At 52.5% G+C, this 27,077-nt stretch overlaps 2 protein-coding genes and 2 long non-coding RNA genes across 5 annotated transcripts; 2 read left to right on the top strand and 2 right to left on the bottom strand.

Annotated features, from left to right (window-relative positions):
- Positions 1-1,010: 1,010 nt before the first annotated feature.
- On the bottom strand, positions 1,011-16,869 carry HOXA3 (homeobox A3). The gene is made up of 4 exons (XM_054726022.1): positions 16,845-16,869; positions 14,964-15,047; positions 3,192-3,837; positions 1,011-1,834 (listed from the first exon to the last, which is right to left on the bottom strand). Exons 3-4 carry the CDS (start codon positions 3,715-3,717, stop codon positions 1,029-1,031), a joined length of 1,332 nt encoding a protein of 443 aa, XP_054581997.1. The 5' UTR covers positions 3,718-3,837; positions 14,964-15,047; positions 16,845-16,869; the 3' UTR covers positions 1,011-1,028.
- On the top strand, positions 6,924-9,485 carry LOC114233929 (uncharacterized). Its single transcript, XR_008558081.1, has 3 exons — positions 6,924-7,029; positions 8,234-8,501; positions 8,888-9,485. It is a non-coding gene; the product is annotated as an uncharacterized LOC114233929 (long non-coding RNA).
- A 3,991-nt stretch (positions 16,870-20,860) lies between the features above and the next one.
- On the bottom strand, positions 20,861-23,121 carry HOXA4 (homeobox A4). Its single transcript, XM_008147871.3, has 2 exons — positions 22,454-23,121; positions 20,861-21,901 (listed from the first exon to the last, which is right to left on the bottom strand). Exons 1-2 carry the CDS (start codon positions 23,079-23,081, stop codon positions 21,546-21,548), a joined length of 984 nt encoding a protein of 327 aa, XP_008146093.3. The 5' UTR covers positions 23,082-23,121; the 3' UTR covers positions 20,861-21,545.
- Positions 23,122-23,311: 190 nt separating this feature from the next.
- On the top strand, positions 23,312-24,399 carry LOC129151387 (uncharacterized). 2 transcript variants are annotated; one of them, XR_008558080.1, is made up of 2 exons: positions 23,312-23,362; positions 24,093-24,399. It is a non-coding gene; the product is annotated as an uncharacterized LOC129151387 (long non-coding RNA). The 2 variants fall into 2 exon arrangements; XR_008558079.1 differs by lacking the exon at positions 23,312-23,362 and adding an exon at positions 23,369-23,838.
- The last annotated feature ends 2,678 nt before the right edge of the window (positions 24,400-27,077 follow it).

Here is a 27,077-nt window from a genome sequence, read left to right as displayed (position 1 = left end):
AGGCCCCGCCGGCTGCAGGGAGGCCTCGGCCGGCTCGGCCCGTCGCCTCTGCCTCAGTTCCACGCGGAACCCCATCTTCGGCCAAAGAACCCCTTCCGAACGCGGATATTATTCAGAATAAAAACTTTTATTTATTTTTTTTTTTGTTCTGTTTCTCAGAGTGTGAGCAGCAAGGAATGTAGAACTCTCAAAACAAATCTAGCATTTTTCGCGTTTACAGATTGTTTGCTTCAGTTTCGCCGGATGTTACAAACTTAAAACCACTGTTTTCGAAAGCTGGATCCTCTCTGGTATTATTGCATCATTACCATTTTTTTTAATAAAGAAATTACATTTCCCTTTCAAATAAAAAATTTCCTATGTACGCCAATGCACCATTGAACAAAAGGCCCACGAAACCTTCTGAACAACCAGGGTACAGAATTTCTTTAATATAAATACGAACGGATGGGGATAAATAATATTTAAAACTTAGATTATTCAATGCTTGCAAAAAAAATATAAATAAATCTGACTGTTCACCAGCATACACACACGGAAAGACGTACACTTAGTCATCCTTACACAGGGAGCCCCTGTTTCAAAGCGCCTTTGATTTTTTTTTTCTCGCTCTTTACAAGAAGTGCAATAAAAAAAAACTAAAATTAAAAAAAAAAGTAATTGCTTCCCCTCGGGAGCCATAATGTACGAACAAATTCACATTGAAGAACTCGGCTAGAAAATTTGTTCATATACCCTGTTTCTGATCAAAGAGTGGAGACGGTAAAGGGTGCGGGCCAGCGGCCGAAGATAAATATCGCTACTGATACTGACAGCCATTCCAGCAACCAAGATTGCTACGTCACATAAACTATAAAAACGCGGTACCAAAGAAAACAAAACGGGGGGGGGGGGGTGGAAGGGGGCGGAGGAGAGAGAAAAGGGAGGTGCAGGGAAAACCTTAAGACAAAACAAAAAAAAGCAAACGAAGAAGGAAGGTATGGGGGTGGGGGGACGGACTCTCCTGGCGCGCAGCCCCGAGTCCACCATCACAGGTGGGTGAGCTTGGGGGCTTCCTGAATTCTTCCCTGAGAAGGATGGTGGGCGGTAAGGTCCGTGTAGGTGGGGTGCGGCTCCCCTGGCCCAGGCCCGTGATGGTGGCCGCTGCCCAGCGGCCCGGCACCCCCGTAGTCCATGGCAGCCGAGGCAGCGTGGGGGAGGTGAGTTAGGCCGAAGAGGGCGGGCCCAGAGTTGCTCATGGGCTCCACATAGCTGCCCCCCACGAAGACGGGGCTTCCCTGTAAGTGTGGGGTCCCATAGCTGCTGTTGCCCTGCAGGCCGTGCCCGTGCGGGTCGTAGTCGGGTGTGCCCCCCGCGCCTGCCCCTGCAGCTGCGTAGCGCTTCTGTGGGGGCGGCGGGGGCGCGCAGCTGGGCAGAGGGGCGGGGTAGGAGGCAGGGGGCAGCCCATAGGTGCCTTGGGGGGGCTTGGAGAAAGGCGGGGGCGACTGGGGCTCGTAGGGGACACTGTTGACCAGCGAATGCATCGAGTTCAGATAACCGCCAGCGCCCGGAGGCACGGGGCTGCGACTTGGGGACTGGCCCCCTGATGACGTCAGCATGCCCTTGCCCTTCTGATCCTTCTTGTACTTCATGCGGCGATTCTGGAACCAGATCTTGATCTGGCGCTCCGTGAGATTCAGCAGGTTGGCCATCTCCACGCGGCGTGGCCGGCACAGGTAGCGGTTGAAGTGGAATTCCTTCTCCAGCTCCACCAGCTGCGCGCTGGTGTAGGCCGTGCGGGCCCGCTTGGAGGACGCCTGCCCAGGCGGACTCTTGTCGCCTGCGCAGCTCTCCCCTGCCAGGACAGAAGAGAGGAAGAGTGGTGTCAGGGGCTGTTCCCCAACCAGACCCCTCCTTGCTACAAACCCCAAAGCGCCCTCTATTTGTCAGGGCCCAGAAAGGGTGAGGGAGGAAGGGCGTGCTTCCTCCATCCTGGGGGGAAACTGCTGGTAGGTAGCCCCTTATTCAGTCAAGTTGCAAATCATAGGCTTCTCCAAAGGGGTAAAGGCCAGAAAAGCAGAACCCCCAGTTGGCCATCCTGGTCTGTATTTCCTTCACTTTCTGACGCCTGGTCCTGCAGGCCTGTAAGACTGCACACTCCCTGTGGGCAGGTCTCGCCACCTTCATTCCCTTCCCACTGACCGGAATGTGGGCCACCTAATATACGCTCATAACCCTTCCCTTCATTCACTGTCTGTCTGAGAGACTGGACAGTGGCCTCAACTGGACCCTAATTTCCCCAGTGGAGATGGGTGCAGCAGGAGCCCCAATCTGGAGGCCTTCTCTGCTCAAAGGAAGAGAACGCATCAACAGTATCCATTTCTGGTGGCGAGGCCCAGGCCCCTGATGCTGGGTCCTACTAATTAGGTTTCTCCATGTCATCAAGCAGCCTGCCCCAGCTTTGCTTACTAATCTTGTGTCCTCCCTGGCCCCCAAATCCTAGTGCAGGAAGGTCCCGGATTCTCAGAATAGAGCACTGGCAACTGGAGAAGGCAGGGGGCAAAGGTAACTGGGATACTGGGAAGCCCCAAGGCCTAGGGCCTATCATCCACTGGAGTCAGATTCCAGGAAGCCCATGTGGTTCCCATTAGGATGACAAGTCTGAATCCCCTCCCAGAGGAGATCCTGGCTGCCTTCATTGTGCTAAATCTGAGTAGGGCCTTCCCAGAGGCAAGGCAGCCGCTCCATCTGCTGGAGCAAAAATTTAAAATAGGCTGATTATAAGCAAGGCATTGATTCTGAATTGGAGGGTGATTTGACCTGCTTTTACTCTGACACATTTCAGTGTGGGGTGGGTGTCAATATTTCACTAAAAATGAAGAATTGTATGAAAAAGGAAGTGGAGCTCATGTTTGCTCTGCACAAAGGTCCTGACTCCAAGAGTAGAAGAAGTGATTCCAAACTCACTAGGCCCCCTCGCTCTTGGAGAAGTCCAGAGAGACTTCCATTAGGTCTCTCTGGGGTTTCCTGTGCACATAGTCCTGTCACCGCCCTAGTTGCAAAGACTCTGGAAACCTGTGTAGGACAGAGAGGAGGAGCAATGGGTCCTTGGAAATGTTCCAGCGCTCCGAACCGTGCTGGCTGTGCCTGGAGCTGGCTTGGGAAACCTGGAGCCAGGCCAGAGGACCCTCCTCCAGAAGGCACCCCTTTACCTGAGCTGGAGCCGCTGGTTTTCTGCTTTGTGTTCTGCCGAGACTCCTTCATCCAGGGGAAGATCTGTTTGGCCACGGTGGGCGAGTTGAGTAGGGGGCTCTTGGCCGCACTGGCAGGGGTGGGATTGCTGCTGGCATTCTGAGGTGGGGAGACTGAAGATGGGGCTGGGGGCGCGGCAGGAGCTGGCGCAGGGGGCTGCTGAGGTGGCTGAGGCTGCTGAGGGGCAGGGGGCGCAGCCTGGGGCGGTGGCGGGGCCAGGGGTGACTCGCCCAGGCCTGGGGGCTGGCTGGGCGGCCCGCTCAGGGTGTGCAGACAGGCCTCACTCAGCTCGTGCGCCTTAGGGTGGCCCCCAGCGCTGGCGGGTGATTGGAGTGAACAGGCGGGTCGGTGGTACTCGCCCTCCGCGCCCAGAGCTGCGGACGCCGAGTATGGCTGCTGGCTGGCATTGTAAGCGAACCCGTTGGCTGCCTGATAGGGGTAGCCACCGTAGATCGCGGAGCTGTCGTAGTAGGTCGCTTTTTGCATCGCGTTGTTTCACGATCTTGATCACACACTCTGACAGGGGCTGGACACCCGTGAGGGCGCACATTGGCACGCCCCCGCGGTCACGTGACGCTCCGCCGCCAATGGCTGCCCCGCGCAGACCTGGGGGGGTGAGAATCGCGCGGTGAGGGCTCCGCGCAAATCCATCTTACTCTCAATAGCTAAGTGACATGAAAGCCATAAAAGAAAAAGTGGTCAGCAATATTTAGCTGCACGACTTGGCCCCGGGCGCAGAGAGCCGCGCTATAAAAAGCCGCTGGAATTTACTGGCGGCTACAAATATTTGCTTAACTTGCGTCTGGAGTTGGGGGGTTTTCCGGGGAGAGAGGAGGAGAGTGAGTGAGGGCTGGGAGCTGGAGTCCACAAGAAGAAAGGCCTGATGGGTTAGAAAGGAACAGGGTTGGGATCCTTCTTTTCCAAGGAGGAAGACATTCAGGGTGTCCCCTCCTCTCTGCTCCGGCACCTCCTCCAGCGAGCCCCAGGTCCCCCTCCCTCTGGAAATTTTGGAGAAGGGGCAAGGAGGCAAAGGGGAGTCGCCAATTTTTTTTCCTCCAATTCTCGCTTTACCACTTGCATTTGCCAAAGAGCCCTGACAGGGAGTGATAGCCCATCCACCCCCATTTTGGATGCTCCAGAACCAAAAGGAAGGTATGCACAAACAATGTTCAGGTAATTGCCCTACTCGACCCTACTGAATTTCAGAAGCTGGGATGGTTAGGCAGTTATTCTCCCTTTGCAGGGATATGGCCCGCCTCCAAATGAGCCCCTTGTGGCTGAGAAGGGGAGAGACAAAACTTTAGATGGGACATCCTGTGTGAGGAGGGCCCACCACCAACACCCACTCCAGCAAATCAAACTCAGATCCTGGACAGCTTTTTACTCCTCTCCTCTTCCTATTTCTCAGGCAAGTCTCAGCAAGCCACTCCCACCTCTTCTCCGCTGCAGAAGAAGGTCCCCAGACCCTCCTGCCTCGGATTTTCTGAGGTGCTGTTATTCAGGCAACTATCAAATTCTACCTGTTAAAACATGATGGATTAGAGAAAAAAACAACCCACCAGGAACCTGAAAAACCAGCGTTCATCTCCATGACCACGGCTTGAACTCTCCTTCCAACTTAACGATAATAGGTTCTGTCTTAGAAACTGCTATGTAATTTGATGTATGGGGGTCATTTGGCTCTGGACGAGGGATGGAAGCACAAGCCATAAAATCCTGCCAGAGTTCCCTGATCTTTGTGTGCTGTTGTTGTTGATATTTGTTACTTGGCCTATTTACCTGCTTCAGAAACACCAAGCAAAGGGCAACCCTGGAAATCTAAAAAGCAATGGAAAGCCTTCTCAAGTCTTTTTTTTTGTTTGTTTTGTGTTTTAGAAAGCAGTTTGCAGAAGTGAAATCTGTTCCCCGCCCCCCCAACCTTTGCATGGTCAAGCTCGGGTTCTGCTCAGAAAAGTTCCATGTGAGTTCATATATTCACAGTCACACTCTGACACACTCAGAATGTTAGTGTCCGACCACTTAAGAAAATTACAATGACAAATTCATGAAGAAAATGGTTTGCACTTCACACCCCCAACTCTGTGTATTTGAGTCCTGAAGTTATTCAAGTTTTCCAGGAATAGCAGACACTTTGTTAACCAGAAAAAAATAATGTAATAAGCATCTACCAGTGGATGATTACACTGTAATTTTGTCTTTAATAACGAACTCCTTTGAATTTCATTATTAAACCAACAATCTCACCAACATCTGGAAAACAAGCACCATTAATTTTCCAGAACCTCAATTAAAAATTACAGCATCCCTTATCCAGAGTTATTGTGCGTGATCTTGAGCCCTGGAGTATTGTTTCTCTTTTGGAGATGGAAGGCTACAGATACCATAATCAAAAGTAAATAAATGATAAAATAAAATTTGAAACTGAATAGCCTTTAATGTCTGTTTCCTGTTCTTCCACTGAAAACAGTTCCTATTACATTTGGCAGTGTTAATGTCTGCCATCATAAATTTTTAAGATACTAGGCTTGTGTAAAATAAAACGTCAGGTTCAGAAAATTACTCCAGACACTTGAACAGCAAGATATTAGATAAAACAAAATTAAGTTGATTTTGAATGTGCACTATTTCAAGTGAATTGCTAACCCATTATCATAAGCTACACCGGCCTGCTGTTTACCCAAGTCTTTGTGTCAAGTTGTAGAATAACAAAAATACCTTTTAAAGTCAAAGAGCAAACAACAACCCTCATAAACTTAAAATATGAATTCCCCTCCCAGACCCCACTGAAGTGCTTCCTATTGTTTAAGGTCAGCAGATACCCAGCTGGGGCCCACACAGTCCACCACCCCCAACCCAGCCCCCAAAGTTTACAACCTAGTAAAGAAGTTGGCGATTTGCCAGCCGGGAAACTTTGCCTTGCACCCCCAAACACGGGCCGGGAGGGGAGGAGATTCCTCCGAGAAGATCTGTTTCCGTCACCCCCAGGTGCGAGCGCTGAGCGCGCTGAACAGGCTGAGTTGAGTGCGGGAAGCCAGCCCCATTGTCTCTCTGGAAGATCTGCCCAAATTTCAACCTCCTGCCTGCAGACACCGCTCCCTCTCTCCACTCCCGCCCCCTCCTCGGCCGGCCCTCACCCCGAGTTTAACTGGGAACGCGGGGCGAGAGCCCCCAGCTCCCCCGGTCCCCCCCTCCCTCCCTCCCTTCCCAGCCCCGTGAAGTTGCGGCCGGGCCAGGGGAGCGGGCAGGGGTGGGGGCGGGGAGGGAAGGCGGCCTGAACTCGAAGTGTAAGGGTATCAGTCACTGCCGGGAAGGAAGCTCCGGCTTGTGAACTCTTCTTGAACCGAGATGGAAGTCTGCGGCCATAAATCACCGAGACGTACACTCCGCCATTCAGCGCCGAGAGCGGCCGGCGGCCCCGCTTACCTTAACTTCTGACGAGCGCCGCGAGCGCAGGCTGGGCTCGGGCTCGGGCTCGGGCTCCGGCCCCGGCCCGGCTCGGCGGCCCGGCCGGGTCCCCTCGGCGCGGGACGGGCACCGACCCTCGGCATCAGCCGAGACGGCGGGCGGGAGGGAGACCCCGGGGCCCAGGCGCCCAGGCGCAGAGCGTGGCCGCCTCGCTGCTCCGGCACCGCTCGCCCAGGGCGGACTGGGGCGGCTCGGACCCCCCCTCCCACCCACCCCACCCACCCTCCCCTCCCCCACACCCCCGCCCCCTGCCCTTCCCGAGGGCAGCAGCCGTGGCCCGGAGATAAGCGCTAGCCGCGCGGGGCTCCGCCTGGGCTAGTGGCACCGACTTGGGTATGTTTCTTATGAATATTACACGCGGAGCAGCGGCTGGGTGGGGGTGCGGGGGGGGGGGTGGGGGCGGGCGGGAGGGGAGACCGAGGCGGCTGGGGCTGGGGCCGGCGTGGGGGATGGGGCTGAGCGAGGGGAGGGCCAGGAGCGAGGTGGGGAGCTCAGCGGCGGCAGGAGGAGGGCAGCCTCCCCCCCACCCCAACCCCACGCCCTCCCTCTGCTCGCTCCTGGGCGTCACTAAAGTCCAGGAAAATTATGCTAATGAGGACCACGGGCTCTCACAAAGGGGGTCTCTCGCCGGGTTCTATTTCTTAGGAAGCCGTTTGAGAAACCGTGTCACCCTCGGCCCCAGACACTTCCAGTTGAGGGGCGAGGAGAACAGGAACCAGAGAGAGTTCCCCAGACTTTGGGCAGTTGCCCTCACCTGCCACCCCCAATCCAAGAACCACAAAGCCAATCTTTGGGGGGGCTCGGATAGGGCCTCCTTTCTCGGGAGACCTCCCCAAGAGCCGACAGGGCTGCCTGTGGTTATGTTTCTAGGCAGAAACACTGAAATCCTGGCAGCCGGGAGAGAAGGAGCCGGGAGATGGGGGGGATGGGAAGCCCCAGGCTCAGGTACGCACAAGGTTCCAGAAACCTGGGCCTCCAGCTCTTGTGTGCGGGGTCACAGGACGAACATGCAGGTCACTCACAGGAAAGGACTGATAAAGCTCTGACCCCAACAGCCACCCGCATCTGCGGCAGCCACCCGCACCCTAGCTAGTGGTACACAGGGTCCCTGAGCAGAGGGAAGGCCTGGATGTGCCCGAATATTCCCACAACTTGAAGGAGGACAGTCTTCCTCCCTCCTATTGCCTCGCTCAACTCCCCAGATTCAGAAGCGAACCCTGCAAGGGTCTGTGTGTGACAAAAAGGGAGAAATGGAGCTTTCGTGCAATTCTAAGGTGTCAGCGGCCGGTCCTTCTCAAAGGAAGGTGTTAAAAATATAAGTAGTGTGTTTAAACTGTCAGGGAGCCAAAGTGTCACCTTAGAGCAAAAACAAAGCCCAGGGAGAAGGGAGAAATCAAAAAGCACTCGCGGCCAGGGTGGCCTCATGCATACCAATGGTTTTTGTCATTTATGGCTGGGCAAGATTTATGACTCGGCGCCCCAAAGCTGTAAACAGAGCACAAAACAGCAAACACTTGCTCCTTATGGCATATTGCAGCAGCTCGACTTGAAAGGGGGAGCCGGGCGGCGTAGGAGGCGAGAGCCGGCCACAGAAATCCGCTCGGCGGCATTTTCTCTTCAAACTGGCCAGGTCCGGTGTGGCATTTGAAGAAAGAAGGCGTGGGTCAATAATCAACCCGCACTTTCTCCTCCAAACTGCTGACGCGACTCTCACGCTGCTCAGCTGAGCCAGCTGCCTGCAGGGCCGGCCAGCTCTGTGAGACCTGCCAGGGCGGCCGGCCGGCCAAGGGATCCAGGGCACCGAGGTGAGGGCTGGGGCGCCCGGGGCGCATACCTTCCCACCAGCGCCAACCCTGTGCTGGGCAAAATGCGGGAGCTGGACCCGCCAAGCTGTGGAGCCGGGGAGCCGGGGGGAGCTGGGACGGGAGCCGGGGCCGGGGCCACCGCCAGCCTCGATAGGTGGCTTCTGGGCGCAGGCTGCCGCGGGCAGAACCGGGGTTCAGACCTCAAGGCTGGAGTCTGGCGCCTTGGGTCCAGGCCCCTCTGCTAAAATCCAAAGTGTTGGTTTTTGAAACAAGGCAGGCGGGGTGATTAAAAGATAATAATTTATAATAGCTAAAGGTCATTTTTTTTGTTTATTGGTGTGTTTTTTTTAAGACAAAAATTCCTCCTGTCGATTTTCCATTGCCAGAAACTACCCTTGGCTGCTGCTGTGTCCTTTCCAGGCCAATCCCGCAGCCAGGCACCCGGCTCCACCAAAACCACTGAGGTTTTCTTTGCTAAGAAGACCCCATGGCTCCCCAAATTCCCCCCAAGTCCCCGTGCTCCCAACCTCTCGCCGACGGGTTCCAGAAGAAGCCCTTTTCTCGGCTCTAGAAGAATATTTGGAACAGCGAGGGCACACTGCTGCCTTCTGGGGTCTATCTGTGACGTGTCTGAGAGGCCACCGTGGCTGGGAGCGCTGGCTGGGCAGCCAGGGTCCAAGGTGAGGAACGGCTGTGGGCAAGAAGAGGCCTCCGAACCCCCAAATGGGTAGGAAAGGTCAGGAGGAAACACACTTGCCTGTGGGGGTGAGGCTGGCGTTGGGGGGTGAGAAGGGGCTAAGCTTTCTCACAGCTACAGTGTAGCTCTCTCTCTCGCTCCTTCCTCGGAGGAAAAGCCGCGCCGGCTCTGTCTGCGGCGGCTGCTTTCCTCGCGCTGCGCACTTTGGTACGGAACCAGCTGGAGGGTCCGCCCTGAGATATCGACTCCGCTCGCTGGTACTGAAGCCACAATAAAAGATGCCTTTAACAAACCTCTATTCCCTCTCTTGTTCTTTCCAGTGAAACTATATTATTTATGAGTCTTTAACTGGGTCAGAAATGCGCCAGAACTGGGTCATAAATCAAATGAAATGCTGACAAGTAATTGAACAGCAATTAAAGCTTACATTTTATTTCTAAGGGGTGTTTCAGAGCACTTGAAACGGCCTCAGTTAAACACGTTACCGCCGAGGCTGGCAGAGGGGGAGGGGGGAGCGGCCCTTCTCTTCCAGGGAAGTGCGTCCCACTCAAGTAGGTAAGCTTCATTTGATTTTTTTTTGAAGTAGAAAGAAAAAATAAGATTTTTTTTAAAAAAAAGTCACGGGGCAAATGTGCTTCCTGACTCTTGGTAGGCACCCCTCTCCAGCTCTGAGAGTGGAGGAAAGCGAAGTTTCCCTCACCTTTTCCCGGAGTTCCCATCTCTCCCAGGAGCACTGGGTCCCCAAGGCCCAATTAGCTAGGGCTTTCCCAGTAATTCGGAAGCACACAGTTCCCCTCTCATCTGCCTCCATTCCGGCGACAGCACCGTTTCTGGGGCTCTGCCTCCGGACTTCCCTGCAGCCCAGAGCGCGCCGGCCAGTCCTCCCACTCTGCACGCCACACTCATTACCAAGCCCAAACCCAGCTCAGGCGCCCTCGTCCCTCTGGCTCCCCAGCATTAGAACAACAGAGCTCCTGGGCGTCCGGCACGCTGGCCACCCCAAGCCTCTCCTAAATCCGAGCTGTCCTCCTCCACCCCTACCGGGCAGAGGGTGTGCGGAGAAACAAAGGCGTGTCCTGGGGTCCAGCTCCTTCCATCCCGCGTGTGAGAAATGGCATTCTGCAACCCAGCGCTGAACAAAGTGGCCTGAAGCATCATCAATAAAATGGCAGCGCATCTGCACACTCATTGATTTCCTTCTCCCAGCTGCTCCTGCTGCCCTGCTCAGCCCTAGCCCACCATCCCTCACCGGCAAACAGCAGCGATGGGGGGAGCAGCGATTCCCTTTCTCCTTCACTCAGCGTCCACCCGCTCCAGGCAGTGTCGCCTGGGAGAGCAGCGCCGGCCACCTTAACCTGCGTGGCCACTTCGGGACCCTCCCTCCGCCTCGGGCTCCGCGGGCTCCGCTCCGGGTCTCAAGCCCCGCTGGAGTGGACAAAGCCACACCAGCACTGGAGGCGGCCAGGCCCACCAATTAGCACCCAAGTGCCCCTTCCTTTACACCCCCCAACACTTTTCAGGGAATTAAACTCGGTCTGAGGCGCTACTGGGGATCTTTCAAATGGTTTCGGTTCTAAAGGAGAAACAAAGGAAGAGATGGGCTGAGGGTCCTGTCCCTGAACCAGGGTCTCCTCGCCTGACCTTTGTCTCTCGCAGCCATAACTCACTCTAGATATGAACAATCAACGGAAATACCTTAAAATAAATTCCATCCTCCTGGCGTGGCCTCGAGTCCCATCGGCTAGCTGGCCCAAAGCCGCTCCATGAGTGCTGAAAACTGCAGCCCGCTAGGAGAGCACTCTCCGGAGAAGGGGAAGGAGAAGGAGGAGGTGGGTGCGTGGGGGGGGGGAGGGGGGAGAAGCTCTCTCTGTAGAGAATCTAGAAAACGTAATCACAGGCGAAGCCGCCCGGGTCTCAGCTCCAAATGCCACAATAATGTGCTGTATTATGTGCTCACGTGGTCATACGTCAACTTAAATCCTTTTATTTGAAATAGGGAATCACTGAAGGAACTAGGTTTCCAAGCAGAACATTTAGCTTTGGGCGGGGAGGGGGGCGGGAAGAGAGGGACCGTGACCAGCAGTAGGGAAGAGTTTTGTCTAGGGAAGTTGTATGCTGGGGGCATCTGTGCCCCCCCCCCCAACATGTGCTGCACAAGGCCAGTTATCTCTCTTATATTTCTTTGCACTTGATCCAAACATAAGAAAACAGCAATGCTGTCCCCATTCTTAGAGACCACATAACTTCCCTTACAGTTTTCCACTCACAGACCTGCTGAACCCAGCACACCCAGGCACTCTCGCCTCTCTGGCCAGTACATCAAAAGTCAAGGCCCAGGCCCTGTTTCCAGAAGAAAACCCAGTAGTGGTTGGCCTGTCAGTTGACTCTCATGGCCTGCCATTGTATGGAATGTGCTAACACCCACGCCACACACCACAGCCACTGTAGAAATGCAAAAGGCCCATCATTACCTGACAAAAGGCTAACGTCCGGTTGCTTTTGTTCTGTTGGATGGGAGCCCCGTAGGAAATAGGTACTTGGCTCCAGAGTGGTGGGTGGGTCAGAGTTTTGTAGACTCTGGAAGGACCCAGTGCCCGGGCCAAACCTGAACTTACGCTTTTCCTCAGTGCACAGCAGAATGATACATGAAATTATAGGCTTCTAATGATGAGAAATGTAAGGGGAAAGGATCTAATTGTCTTTGCAAGAAGAGAAAAAAAAATCCTAGCATCCCTTAAATGAACTAATCTACTACAAGGTAATCTGGGACCCTTTCTGTTCACCCCCCCCCCCTTAAACAGCTCTGTGTCCACCAGCAGAAAATGAACTGGACCAACTGCTATCAGGAGGAACCTGGCTGAAATAAATAAGACCACACACACACACACACACACACACACACACACACACACACCCCTGCCTTCTGCTTGGTGACAGTCTCCACTGATTTCAACATTTCACCCTCTCAGGGGCTATCTAAAAACTTCCTCATTTTGGATCTTAGTTTCTGAACTTTGGGAATGCTCTGAGGTGGAGAGATCCTCATGCCATATTCTTTTGTTCCTGGAGAGCGGGTCTTCTGTTAGCTAGGCCTCTCTAAGCAGGAGGACGAACTTGTAGCAGCTGCAGGAGGCTGTGCATGATTCTTCCCGCCCCTCCCCTCCTGGCCTGCAGGGGAACAGAGGGGCCTAGTGAGACTGTAGGGCCCTCAGGAAGGGGGCCTGCTCATGAGGGTATCCAAATCAGATTGGCAATAAAAGGAGGAGACCTCACACCCCTTGGAAGGGAGCCCTGCCCTAAGCTGGTGGCAGTATTCCAATGAGGTTCTGTCTGTGGTATAGCTAGGAGAGACCCTCTATGTCAACTTTCCCAGCTCTGACCTAAGCCACAAGCTGGAAAGTAAGCATCTAACGTGAAAACCTGCTCTCTCAGGTTTGGGGGTGGTGGACAGGACCAAAAGCTGGTTTCCACAAAGCACTCCCCAGTCTCCCCAAGGACTCAGGCCAGAAACACACTGTCCTCTGCTCCTCTTACCCCCCAACCCCCCAAATATTTTACACTGAGCTCTCCAGATAGCCTAGAAAGGACCTGGAAGTACTTGCCTAGTTGTTGGTAAACTCCACTCTCCCCCACCAAAGTTTCTGTAGGGGTTTCAACTCAATGATGGGAAGGGGCCCCCTTCAGAACTCTCAGAACCCTCTGGAGCAAATTGAAATTCCCAAGGCCATAAATCAATGGGAGAAGTCTTGGGTAGTGCTTCAGAGAAATGCCTTAACACTAGCAAGGCCTAGAGGCATCTCAGCTCCAGCCAGGAGCCTCCATGCCGCTTTTAACAGCCCAGTTAATGCTCCAACTGCTGTTTAACAATTAACATTACTGACTTGGGGTAGGATAAGGTGATTTTGTGGGTCATAAAGGAACATATCTGAGGCAGTCTAAAGAAATTTAACTTTTAAGGTGAAAACAGCTTCCCCAAGAGAGAGCTTGGGCTGGGCAAGCCACCAGAGAGCCCGCAGCTGCAGCTGAGAGTCCTCCTTCACCACTCTGGAGTCCTTCCTGGAGCAAGGCTATGGGCCATGTAAACTCCCATTCCGGAGACCAAGAATGAAGATGCTCAAGTATCTAGGCACAGGCTGGGAAATCCAGCTGCCAGTACCGCTCCCCTCACTCTCTCAGCCCCCAACCTGGCGAGCCTGGGCTGGGGACACATGCCCTGGATCCAGGCCACCAGGGCCAAAATAGGCAGAAAGTTGTCTAGAAAGGAGCAGGTGACTCGGGATGCAGAGCTTTAGTCAATATTTGCAAGGCTGTTGGCAGATTAGATATATCTGTATTCAAACACTGCAATCTGATTTCTCTGTCAAAAATACACTTAACATGTTTCTCCCCTTAGTTAACTCTAGTGGTTTTTCTACTCAGCGTCAGGTTAGGCCCTCTTAGCCCACTTTTCTTTGGTGGAGGTTATAGATCATTATTTAACATGAGATATTTCCTGTGGGTGCAACTGCACTACAAATGGGCTCCGAGTTCTCTGGACACACACGAATGTGTATATCACTTTATACACATGGTCTCAAACTCCTGCAACTGTTTATACACGCAGTGATAGTGTTGTGTGCAGAGATGCAAATCAAATGTTCACACTGAGTTGCAAATTCCTGAAATGCTCTGTCTATACTTGATATAAATAGACATACAGTAGCTGAGAAAGTAACCCAACTTTACTATTGCTCTGTTTACTTCCTAGCTAATAAAGTAAGAATTGTATCTAAAACACCGTATCAGCCTTAGAGCATACCAACAGCATGTTGCAATAAATTAGCAACCTAGTATCCATTTGGGGAGAACATTTTAGGAAAGACTGGGGCCTAGGGAACAGAAAACAAAATCTCAGAAAACTTTTTAAAACAAGTAATTCCTCAAAGAACAAAGCAAACCCATTCCTTCATACCAAGCTCCGGGCAGCTATTCCAGCGGCCCCTCCCCCAAATAGGCACGAAATTTATGGATCTTTTTACAAGGTAATAAACCACAGTAATTACCTCCCTGCATCCCAAACTAAGAGAACAAATTAAGCCAGAACTGGAAAAGAATTTTAAAGAGTTTTCCCTTGTTCCAAGTAGGAAAATAAAAACGCTGAGATATAGAAAACCTGTGCTTTTCCTGCAGGAAGACCAGCGGGTCAGCCTGGCTCAAGGAACCTAGAAGTCCCGCTGCCTGCGACAGTCTGTACTTTGGAAACACAGCCACTTCCCTGTCGCCGAGGAAAAGCAAAGGGACGAGAGAAACTGCGAGGCGGTGAGACCAGTTTCCTGCACGCAGAGCGGGACTAACCACAGGTTCCGAGCTCCCAGCCTCCGCGGGCGCCGCCAGCTGTGGACAAGTAGAACGGCCCACGCGGCGGCCACCGCCTCCGTGGCCTCTGCTGGCTTTTGCCCTGCTGTTCCATGTAGTGATTTGTTTGGAACTTGCTGGAAGAAACAAATACATCCTTCTGACACCCCCGCCCCCCAAGCACATACATCTCTGGTCTCTGCGACCCACCGCGCTGCCTGCAGAACGCCGGCTTCTGCGGGCTCTTTGTCTGCCTGAAGCCCTGCATTCGCGGAACTTGCAGCTGAAAATAACCCAGCTCCAAAACTCTGCCGAAGTTAAATATTGACCAGAGCCTCTGTCCAAGCGCCGCAGCTGCCTGGGAGGGCAAACTCCTGCCAGAGGCCCGGTGCAAAGCCCCAAGCGGTGGCGAGTGTGGGCGCAGCGCTTACCTCGAAAGATATTTAAGCCTGAACCCCCAATTGTCTCCAACTCCGGAGCGCTCAGGGAATCGCCTTTTCCGGTGTCCGGGCGCTCTGCGGATAAACAAACAGCAGAGGGTGAGCGGTGGCTGCGAAGGAAGGGAGCTGGAGGGCCGGAGTTGGAAGCGCGGCCGTTCCGGGCGCCAGGGTGGCCCCCGGGGTGACGCGGACACGGAGGAGTCGCCAGGGCATTCGTCCATGCGGCGCACTCATTGCTCGAAAGGTTCCCGTCTACAAATGGCCTGAAGATGGTGATTTATTTTTGTAAAATAAATACATACTCCATCTCCGCACCCACACTCTTCCTTTTCTTTCTTTATATAGGGGGTGGGCAGGGGGAAGGGGGAAGAAATGGACGAGGCGGAGCGAGATGGGAAGGTGGAAGGGGCTTTGCTGTGGGAGCCTGCTCCGCTCCGAGAGCTCCTCACGCACCTCAACTTGGGGAGTGTGAATGCGCGCTTTATTTTCTTTTGCTAACAAAGGGGAGCCTTGTCTGGGAGCATTCAATCACAGACTCTCCCGAAACCTCACTAATAGTGTTCATTTCTGTTTGGCGCGAAATCAAACTCCAGCTCAGCCCATAGGCCACGGGCAGCCTTGCGAGGTTTTGTATTTTGGTTCATTCAAGCCCTGGGCGCGTCCCTTCTCTGCCCCAGTGGGCTGCCCCGTCCCTCACAGCAGGCCAGCTGTGGCTGCTGGAAACAGGGGGAAACCGGGAAGGATGTGGGCTGGGACAATCCCCAATCTGGGGGCCCTAACCCGCCTCACCTGGCACAGTGGGGACAAGCTCCTAGATGCCCTAATTCTGCTACCACCTTGTCCCTCAAGATCTCTGCAACCCTCTCTTGCTCTCTAACTAGCAAATGGTCAGCCAACTTGAGGGGTGGGGGGAAGATGCCGGGGAAGAGGCGAGAATCGTCCCAGTCAATGAGCTCTGGCTTGGAGAACGGCTCCGCTGGGCTGGCTCTCTGCCAAGTGGATTGCTTCCACAGCCCTGTCCCTGCCCCACTACCCCTTCACCCAAACCCGCCTAGCCTCCCACACTCTGGCCTGCCCCAAACCAGCCCTCAGTGGCTGTCTGGCATCCATGCAATCCTGCTGATAGTACCAGGAGCAGCTACCCAATACCTGACAGGCCCCCTGCCCCCCACCCAGGCTTCCCAGCCCCCTAGCACACTGAACAAGTGGCCCCACACCTGAAGCTGGCCGCCCTCAGCCGCCACCGCCCGGCCCGCAGCCCCCACCCTCCACCAGGCCCTGGGGCCGCCGAACCCATGCTGGGCCCCTTTCTCTGGTTCAAACTCGCCCTCTAGGTCCCCAAAGGCAGTGCCCCTGTGGCCTTGGAGCTCCTGGCATGGCCCTGAGTGAGGTGGGGCTTAGCCATACTGCACGTTGCCACTCAACTTCGTCCCAGAAAGAGCTGCTATGCCACCAGCTGCCAAGCCACCCCCGCTCGGCGACGCTTAGGAGCATTGTAATTATTATGGTTATTATTATTGTTGCTATTTCCTTATCCCCAAGTCAAATATTCATGGCTGCTGTTCCCCATAAATCGTGCAGACTAATGAGTCACAAAGAGATGTTGCCCAGGTCTCTCCCTCGCCATGGCCGCCGCCGCCGCTGTGGCCTCTCTCGGTGCTTTTGGCGCTCGCTCGCTCCCTCGCTCGCTCGCTCGCCCGGCGCGGGTGATTTATGAACACCGGGAAAATTGAACAAAGCCGCGCGCCCGTCCTGTGGTATCTCCGCAGCCTTCCCCGGTGCGAATCAGAACATTACCAACTGTCTGCGCATCCGTCCCACTTCATCACCAAAGCCAGGCTGCGGCCGCAGCACACCCGAGCTCCAACTCACATCTCCGGCCGCGGCGCGCTCCCAGGACTCGCAGGAACCCTGCAGAAAGCCTCCCAGACCCAGCCTGGGCCCGCCAGCGCCGTCCTCCCCGCTGAAGGGCTCTCTCCGGCCCGCCTGAAGGAGTTAAAAGCCTTTAGGAATAAATCGGACGGTGTGTGTTTTAAAAAATCAAATAGGAAGTTGGGGGTCTTACTTCTGAGAGAGGCATTCCTAGTGAGGCCCTGCTGACTCCATCCATTCTTGATGATCGGCATTAATTATTTAATGAGTCACGTGACCCCCCCAGGATTACAATTTCAGTTTCTCCCTCGAACAGGCCTTACACCTTTATCTGCTGCCACCAGGGTCCCTGGTTGGCTTTTTCGTTCCCAGGCCTCCAGAATGCAGACCCCCTGGCCCAGCTCTGGGGCAAGGGAACCGCCATGGAAATTCCAGGGCAAGCATAGCAGAATGAGTCAGTCTGGAACTATGAGAATTGTAGACAGTGGGGTGTCCACTGCTCTCCCAGGCACCTGACCCTGACAGCTGTCACCTCCTGAGCTCACAGGCCAGCCCACCTATCTCAGCACCCTTCTAACTTGGAGGAGCACACCTGTGGCCCTTCATGTCCAGTGTGAGCCCAGACTCGCTGGCCTTCTGCCGAGGGAAGATGCCTGTGCACTCACCCCTATCCAAGGTGAGACCAAATCTACAACTCATTAACATAAAGAAAAATGGGAGGGGGAGCAGTTAGCTGCCTCAGTTTCCTCATCAGTAAACTAAGATGGGACCAAAATGGCCTCTAGGTCTCTTTTTCCTGAGAGATTCTTTCAATCTGGGCTCTCTTTTACCCCCCAGAAATCAATTCCAGAGAGACTGGGGCTGACCTGAAAGGGGGCAGGGGTTACTCCATGGGTTTGGGGCCTTGAGAATAAGACTTGACAGAGTTCCAAGACAGAAATTTCAGATGAGAATATTTCACAACAGCCCCGGCAGCCGCCTAGGTGCCATCAAAGAGTTAGAACACGGGACTCTCTTCTTCCTCCTGTTTGTTCCAGCCCACACTCTGAGAGAAGCAGCAGCATTAGCCTTGGGTCCATATACTGTACAATACAGAGAGGAGCAGCCACTGGAGGAGCAGCGGCTGGGCAGGGTGAGCCTGTGCGCTCCAATAGAGGACCTCACCTGGGCTAGGGATGCAGACCAAGCGAGTGTCAAGAACAGCTTTTTGCTTGCACAGAATCCACTCATTCAAACGGGCAGCCCCAGGTCTCTGTTTGCTACGTGGATTCTTTGAGTTCCTTCTTTCTTTCCATTCTAAAGAATGGTTGATCTGTGTCCATGTTAAACTGCTGGAGGGGAGGCAGTGGTGGGTGAGAACAGCACAGTTTGCTAGCTTAGGGCAGCAGGGAGAGAGAGGTGGATTGGTGACACCCACCCCGTGGGGAGGGCCTGAGAGGTGGGGGAGGATGTGGGCACCCTGTGACAGCTGAATATAAAGTCAGAGATGCTGTGCAGAGGGCCCACTCCCCATATATCTAGGTAATCTTCCCATGAGCTCCATCCTGGGTATTAAGTACTCTACTCTGCCTGTCACAGTTGAATTCCTGCTGTAATAAAACACCGGGTATATCGTAGATTTCAGCAAAACTAGGAAAGAGAGCCTGCAAAGTGCCATTTTTCTTCAGGGGGGAGACTCTTAAGTACTTAATTCAAACTGTGACCATTAAAGTGTCTCCTATCCGATTTAGGTTGATTTCAGATGTTGACAAAACTTTTATCTCTCCAGAGTCATGCACAGCGTGGCTATGTGACTAAAGCAGATGAGTGTGTGTTAGAAGGAAGGAGAGAGACAGAGAGAAAGAAGAGGAGAGCATGTGTAAGGGTCATTTTGGTAGCAGAAGTATAGAGCTCACACAAAATACTACTGTCTTTAAAGGTCAAGGGTTTGAGGGGCCAATAGAGTTTGCTTTAAAAAAAAAAACACTTAATGAGATAGAAAATTTGTCCTCTGGGTGAACTCTTATGGTTGCCCTAGCAAAGGGCAGACAATGCACGATTTTGAAGCACAAAGTGGGATTTTCTAAGCTGTTATAACAAGCTCCTTTAGAAGACCTGAAACAGGCATAACACTAAAGAAATGGCACACTCATCTGGATCATTTTGAAGCATTTTGACTTGGTAAAACTTACCAATACCTTAATAATCAACACAGTTTGGGTAAAAATGCCATTTTGCACTGGAATATAAAACACACACACACACACACACACACACACACACACACATCTCCATCCTTTCTCTTCATTACCCCTTTTCGCCCCACACAACTGCCTCTAGTATGTAGCTAATTCATGCCCTCATCCCCCTCCTCTGCTACAAAGGAGAAATATAAGAATTTACCTTAATTGATGACAATCTGCCATGTGAGGTTGTGCAGCTCGACACTCAATTTCCACCAAGAGTCTAGGCATTTTTTGAGCAGACAGGCAAGATGCTGCGTCTTTGCCCGAGACCACATTATTTGCAAGAAGATCCCTTGCTTCTCCACAGACTTTTCCCAGAGAATGCCTTTCAGAATTGCTGTTGAATTACAAAGAAGTATTTATTGTATGAGGTGATTAATGATTCCTGGGAAAATTGCTATTTTCAGCGTGATTTAATTCCGTTTTACAAGTGCGTGTAGTAGAGGAAGGGTTAAGAAGTCTCAGCAGCAGTTGCAGGGACTCCAGAGATGCCTGGCACTCGCTCATACCTTATAAAATGCACTTTATGCCAGGTTTGGCCTCACTGGGCAAGGCGGGCACTTGATTGCCCCTGGGTTTTCTTGGGGAGAAGTGGAGGCCCCTCTGAGGCTGGGATCCATCCCTTCCCTCTCAGATCTGGTCTGTTCATAGGTAGACAGCAGCTCGCCTCTGCCTGTATGACACACAGGCAGTAGAGTAACAGCACTGACCACTGGGGAAGGGTTCACCACGGATGGGAAGATGTGTTTAAAACTCCTCTGGTATTGCAGAGGTAGGTGAGCACCCCCTCCCATCTCTGCTAACATTATTACATGAACTAAGCATTGCCCTCACTCAAGGCCAGGTGACAATTCTAATATTCTGGGGCCAGTGTGTGTTGGTTTTTTTTTGCATCTTGTCCCTTCAGTGATAACCAAGTCCAAATTCTCTTGACTGATTAGTAAATCAGTAAACAAATCCTAGGGTGATGGAGATTGTGAAGTAGATTTTTATTTTCAACCTTTTAAATCTAGATCTCTAGGTTGGGCAGAAAAATCTGGGAGCATTTGAGGCAAGTGACCCTAGTTCAGAGTTTGGCTTTCTTCTAGTGTTGAATACTCCCAGGTCTACCTTGCTTTGGGGTGCAATTTGGGGTGTCATTACGCCTTCTATTTCCTCAGAAGGAACTCTGGAGGGTGTACTGGGAAAATCCAGTTTACTTTAAAATTTCTTGCTTCAAAAAAAAGAAAGAAGTAAACAAATAAAAATTCCCAAGCTATAGTTACTGAAGAGAGCCTTCAAAACAGCGAAGAAACAAAAAGCAATCTCAACCCTTTACACAAACTATTTTTTATCTCCAGGGAAACAGGCAGATTAAGTGCGAAGGTGCCATAAATACCAAAGGGACCACTTCTTTCCAAGTGTGCTCAGAGTTCAGCGAGTCAGAGCAGCTGCAGAAACTCCTGGGCCGCAGCACTGCACGGTTTCACCTTTCATTGCAGAGAAGGACACGTTTCTATGCCTTACAGAGACTTGAAGCCTGACAGCCTGGCCAAGTTTGGGAAGAAGAGGAGCCCTCTCAGAGCTCAAGAGCCTTCATGCTCTTTGGAACTTTTCCCACAGTGGGTCAAACTTGACAAGAGTTCAGCTCAAGTTGAACACACTCACACCAATTATATGCGCAGTCAGAATCCAAGTGAACACAACCCAAGCCATCTACAAGATTTTCTCATATGCAAGGTCAAGCACTTCAATCCAGAGCACTTTTTTTTAAAAAAAATTAAAAGTAGGAAACACACAAACGTGTTTTAGAACTTTAATGTTTTTTGAAACAGAGTTTATTCTTAGCAAGGCTTTCTATATAGCCACACCACGATTTGTACAGTTGCACATGGGTCTAAATGCACTCCCCTCTCCCCAAAGACTGTGCCTCGGAATAAGACAACATTATCTCTACAACAATATTTTAAATAAGTGCAAGGAAGGGAAACTATTGTGACACATCTACCATTGAGGTCTATACATTTTGAGAATTAAATAATCCTGTGAGGTCCACAATGTCTACTCATTTATTCAGTTCAAGACAAGCTTGTATGAGCTGCCTGAATGAGGGAGGGGAGACAAGGAAGGTAGGAAAGGGTCTGTTTTCTTCTGTTTGCAACAAATATACATACACAGGTCCTTCAGCCATCTCCAAAGTATGGGAGGCCAAGTGGTCCTTCTCAGGTACCCAGCCCTTGGCAGCCATCCTTCTTAGGCCAGCAGGTTGTTCCACCAGCCAGCATCCTGGCCACTGTCCTCTCTTGGGTGGCAACCAGCACACACTCTTACCAGGATAATGTCCTCTTCTTTTTATTACACTTTTCATCAAGTTGGGTTTTGTTTTGGGGTCTGTTGTGGTCCCGACGGACAGACGGGGAGGGGGTGGATGGGGAAAGGGGCAGAAGAGAGGAGAAAAGCAGATGAGGGAAAGAAACTGGTCTAGATCTCTAGAAGATCACATGGAGGAGGGAATGGGTGTGGAGGCCCCCTGGTGGGGGTGGGGGTGCGGATTCGGGTGGGGGCTCTGAGTCTGTGCTTTCCCTGGCGGGCCTGCGGAGGAGGCCGAGGCCGAGTTGGAGGAGCGCATCTTAGTGTTGGGCAGTTTGTGATCTTTCTTCCACTTCATCCTCCGGTTCTGAAACCAGATCTTGACCTGCCGCTCAGACAGGCAGAGCGTGTGGGCGATCTCGATGCGGCGCCGCCGGGTCAGGTAGCGGTTAAAGTGGAACTCCTTCTCCAGCTCCAAGACCTGCTGCCGGGTGTAGGCGGTCCGAGAGCGCTTGGGCTCCCCTCCGTTATAACTGGGGTTGACTGAAAGCCCATAACCCCGAGGAGAAAGCCGAGGCGGAGGGAGTGGACAGAGAGGGGAAGGAGGAGGAGAGATAAGGTGGGGTGGGGAAGAGCAATGGGACATCATCATTATATAATAACCTGACACCAAGTTCACGCAAGATACATAAAACGGCAAAGAAAATGTTTCACAGGCTATTGACAACGGGAAACACCCGAGAGCCATAAAGAATGGAGCTGGGCCTTGGGGCTGAAGAAAAGCTTCAAAGACACATGGCCTGAAGCCTCTGCCAGGGCAATTAAATTTATGGGGGCTATAATTACTGCCCTAACAGTTTGGCGTCTCGTAAATCTCCCGATAAAGGGACCCCGGGTACAAAAGGGTTCTCACGTGGGGATCAGGCTGGCTGGCGCGCACACCCCCACGTCCCCCTGTAGCTGGGGCCGCATGGGGGCTCCCCTCCCAGGCCCCTTCCCCAGGTCCTCGCCTTCTGACCCCCCGCCCAGACCCTCACGCTCCGGCCGGCCGGGCTCCAGCCCGCCCTCCCGCGCCTCCCCAGCGGCGCCACGTACCGGCGCTGACATGGATCTTCTTCATCCAGGGGTACACCACGGGCTCCTTGCCCTTCAGGCCCGGCGGGCTCTTGTCGGCCAGGAGCAGCGGGCACGCGGGGGCGCTGCCCCCTGTCGGGACGCCCGGGGTGGCGGGAGCCGCCTCGCAGCGCCGCGGGGGCGCCGGGGGCGCCGCGCGATGCTGCGGGGGAGGCGGCGGGGGCTGCCGCCCGGGAGGCAGGACGTGGCTCGCGTGCAGGCCGTGCGCGGGACCCTTGGCGTGCGCGGGGGGCTGCTCGGGCTGCGGGGGCCGCCCGGGGCTGGCGCCGGCGCGGTAGCCATAAGGGTAGGCGGCGTCGGCGGCCCCGGGCACGGGGTAGAGCGCGGCCGCGGGGTAGGAGGGCTCGCGGGCGGCCCGCGGCGCGTAGTAGGAGGCGGGGGGCTCGCGGCCGCCGCCCGCGTGGGGGAGCTGGGGCTGCGGCGGCGGCGGCAGGTGCTGGGCCGCGGGCGCGGGGGGCTGCTGGTAGCTGGAGCCCCCGCCCGGGCCGCCGTCTCCGCCGCCCGGGCCGCTGTGCTGCGCGTACTCCTCGAAGGGAGGGAACTTGGGCTCGATGTAGTTGGAGTTTATCAAAAACGAGCTCATGGTCATTAATTTGTGAAGTGCAAAAATACTAATTTTTCTCGCGTTGTCGTTTTTCTGGGCTCGCCGAGGCCCCTCCCCCTCCTGCCTCGCTTCCCATCCCCTCCCCCCGCTCCCGTCCCCTCCCCCGCTGTCAAGCGCCCACCCCTCCCCCTCCCGCCGCCGCCGCCAATGCCACCAAAGTTCGCGCCGCTCCTCCCCCGCCCGCGCCCGCGCGCCCCCCCCACGTGATCCGCCCCCGCCAATGGGAGCGCGGCGCGCGCGGACCCGGATCAGGAAGCGCGCGGGAGGTGATGGATGCTGCGGTCGGGTCTCCGGCGGAGGGAGGGAGCTGGCGCTTTGGTCCCCCCCACAACCCCCCAACTTTGAGTCCCGCTGGGAATTGGGGTCCCTCCAGGCATCAGTTCCCTCCGGACGCCCCGGGAGCGCCCCAGTCCTGGCCTAGGCCTCGGAGCAGCCAGGCGCCCGCGGCCCAGCGCTGACCTCGGGCCCCGCCTCGCCCGGCCCGGCGTCCTCCCGGGTTCGAGGCCGGCTAGGGGAGGGAGTGGGTTGGGATCGAGGAAATAGGCTCATTTTGATCCTGTCCCCGGAATAAAACGAATGAGGTCGATAGACCTCTTTTCTCCCCCGCTGATCCCCTGGCCCGCCCGCTCGCCGCGCCCGCGCCGGGGTCCCCGCGCTGAGAAGCCCGGCAGGAGCCGCGAGAGCCTGCGGCTGAGCAGCCGAGAGAAATCGGCCTGGAAATGTCCAGCTAGGCCATCCCAGTGTAACCGGACGGGCGCTTTTCCTGCTGTCTTTCTTTTAGGGACAAAATCTGATGCGGGGGAGGGGGGTCCTAAGAAAACTCAGAACCTCCTAATAGCATCTCATTTGATGGAGGTGTTGATGTGAGAGTTAAACACTCGCATTTTCTCGGCGCGATTGGGAGGGAGGAGGTGGTCCAAGGGTGGTGGTGGGGGGGTGGATAGAAGCGGCGCCTCCACAAAACTGAGCTTTGAAACCAACAACGTCCTATTTCAGAACAATTCCTAAACGGAAACAAGCGACGGAGAGAGTGCCCTTTGCCCAGTCTGATTGCCGACGAGCCCTTTCCCGCTAAGAAGATTATGTTTTGTATTTTGGATGCTGCTCTCTCAGACTGAATCTCAGGGTAAAGTTGTATGTGCAGGATAGCCTATAATTTCTGCATTGCTGAAAATTAGCATATTAACGATAATAGTAGCTCTGGAAAGGGGGAGAGAGGACTGTTCCTGCCATTTGGTAATTGAAATTTGATGGGTAAACTAATTACACCATTATTAACAAATAAATTACTTATTTAATTCCACCTAATGTTGATCTTTGAATTAAATACTGATGCCTTACTCATGCTGTGTACTTTCCTTTTCTGGGTAACAGACACACCTAGATCCTCTACTTTTCAGCCTAGATTAAAGCACTACAAGCTAGAATAGCCACTCTTCTGAAATACTTTCACATTGGCATGGAACAGCCAGGATTTTTTTCAGCTGGTACATCTTACTTGATTTTTCAAAGAGCAGTATAAACAGCCTTCTCACAACTGAGTCTGGAAGGCAGACAAGGAAAGTTACAGCCTAAGCCTGGAGACACTTCAAAAGGAATGTCAATTCTATCTTCATTTATATCGGTTACTCATATGAGTTACTAAATGCTGGAATATCCATTTGATGGATAGTCATTTAATGCTTAGCCACATAAAGCCTATTATATGGGACTAATCTTTAAACTAATTTAGGAAAAGAGGTTTAAAGGGGGATCATGTTAGCTTTTTAACTGGAATCACCCTGAAGTGGTACAAAGAGGTTTTCCACATTGGCTGTGTGTCTGTGAAGAGTGCTGTCCATCACATGGGGCACCCTGACTTTTTTTTTTTTTTTAATGAAATCTGAGCCACAGACAGAAATCAATGCGGAAGGTAATCTTTAGATGTTCTCTCTAGATTCCCGGGGAGATCTAGCCTGTGATATAGCTGCCTAAACCAATATCTCTCTACAGTAAGAATATATATATATATATATATATATATATATACATATATATATATATATATACTGAATATATAACCTGAATAATATATACATAATATAATTTTCAAAATGGGGCTCTCTAAGCTTGCAGGAGGGGAGGGAACATGACAATGAAATTTTGCCCTCATTCTCACAGCATCAGCCTTGAGTACTAGGGTCTTAACCATGTTTGTTTAATGTTATTTACAGACACTAAAACACAAAATTCATGTTGTTTAGCCTCAGAACCTTCTACCGGGTTTCTATTTTAAAGTATTAACAAGGCATGGGCACTGTTTTGTATATGGTTAGCCTAAACGAGTTAACTGCGCCTGTGTTCATGCGGTTATATTACTCTAGGAAGATGGGCTTACACAGAATCCCCCAAGGCCTGTAACTTGTCTTTGTGGTTCCTATCATAAACACAAACGGAGCCAGGACCACCAAGTGTTATCTCACACACCGACATTTTGACATTTTACTGCAAGATTTATGGCTGTAATAAACAATCTCAGTACCTTTTCTGATCCTTCCACAATCTCTCTGTGCAAGCCACAGCATCATTCCACTGAATCAAATAATCTTTTGAAAAACATTTTTTAAAAAAACACTTCTTGCCTTTACATAAGATCCAAGACACCAAAGTAAAGCCAGAAAGAAACTAACTCAATTAATACATAAACCGAAGTTTACCAGCAGCATCTCGCCCGAGAAAAAGATGGGGTGCTCTGAAATGGAGCACAGAGGGAGTGTGCTAATCTTCGCACACCAACTGGCTCCAGTTCCAAGCAGGGTGGACGCGTTATCCTTCTCTTGGTAAGCACATTTGCTCATTTCCACGTGCAGGGATAACATATATTCCCAACAAAGGCTTTCTTAAAATCCCATTAAATGAAATAACTTTTCATCATGTCCTCGAATCCCAGATGGAGAAGGAGAGCGAAGGGAGTCCAAGGGAGAGGGAGGGCGAGAGGCAGGCAGGGATTGCAGCCTAGTTTGAATCTGATTTGAATCATTTTGAATATCTTTGGAATAGCCTGCCCTCTTGAATGCAACCCTGTCCCAAGATTCAAAGTGACCGAACAGTGACACCGTGTGCATTTTGTTTCTTATTAATCTTACACATTGACAGTCTTTGTTAAATCACAAGGCGCGCCCTTCACCAGCCGACATTTTCATATTTGTTAGACGCGCTGACCTGAAGTTCACCTCGGCCTTGGACTTTGCGCTTCTAAAAGGTCTATACAGTGTCTTTTAGAGAGCAGGGTCTTTGCCCAGGTCACTCCTTCTCAGGGAAAACCAAAGGGGGAGGGGGAGAGCAAAGGAAATGTAAACGTTATGGAATGTATTGACTGTATTTGTCCTTTGTTCTTTAGAATGAGAGTCCCCCAGACTGACTGCTCATCTCTGGCGCACACGCGGGAACGGCTGCATTTCAGAATGCCTGATGGTGGCATTTGAGGGCTCTCCCCATCTACACTAGGCACAGATTTTAGAGAAGCAATACTTTATCATCCATTTGAACCATTAATTGTTTGGGGGTAATTTCCTTGCAGTAGTTTACAGCAATGAGCATGACCCAGGCATAAAGCTTGAAATGTATCCTTGCCTTATATATAAATTTTCACCAGGATTGTGTAAGAGGCCTAACAATCAAAATCCTCCAAATAAAAACGTACGCACTCTAAAAGCAGTAACTTCTTCGGGTACCTTTTTCTTTTACTTTAAAAACTGGCTACGAGGTGTCTATGATTATTGAATCTGACATGTTTCTAAGGCGTGGGACACTCTTAACCAATAATACAATAACAAGCTTTTCTCAAAGGGACACATAATTGTCTTGGTGAGTAATAGCGGGGGTTTCGGTTTTCTCCATTTTGCTAGCCCAGATGTGGTGAAGTGTTCACTGCTGTAACAGCAATCACCACAGTTGTTCCCTTTCTTGTTTTCATCTGGCACACCCCCATTTGGCTTCAAG

Source organism: Eptesicus fuscus, chromosome 14 (genome assembly GCF_027574615.1).
Source record: "Eptesicus fuscus isolate TK198812 chromosome 14, DD_ASM_mEF_20220401, whole genome shotgun sequence".
Lineage (NCBI taxonomy): Eukaryota > Metazoa > Chordata > Mammalia > Chiroptera > Vespertilionidae > Eptesicus > Eptesicus fuscus.
This window is presented reverse-complemented; position numbering and strand designations above follow the sequence as displayed.

What these genes read in the sequence shown, in the direction of transcription:
- HOXA3 (XM_054726022.1), bottom strand. Translation starts at nt 3,717, where the DNA reads ATGCAAAAAGCGACCTACTACGACAGCTCCGCGATCTACGGTGGCTAC. An exon ending in AACCAGCGGCTCCAGCTCAG is followed by an intron (nt 1,835 to 3,191) that starts GTAAAGGGGTGC and finishes CTGTCCTGGCAG; the next exon opens with GGGAGAGCTGCGCAGGCGAC.
- HOXA4 (XM_008147871.3), bottom strand. Translation starts at nt 23,081, where the DNA reads ATGACCATGAGCTCGTTTTTGATAAACTCCAACTACATCGAGCCCAAG. An exon ending in GAAGATCCATGTCAGCGCCG is followed by an intron (nt 21,902 to 22,453) that starts GTACGTGGCGCC and finishes ATGGGCTTTCAG; the next exon opens with TCAACCCCAGTTATAACGGA.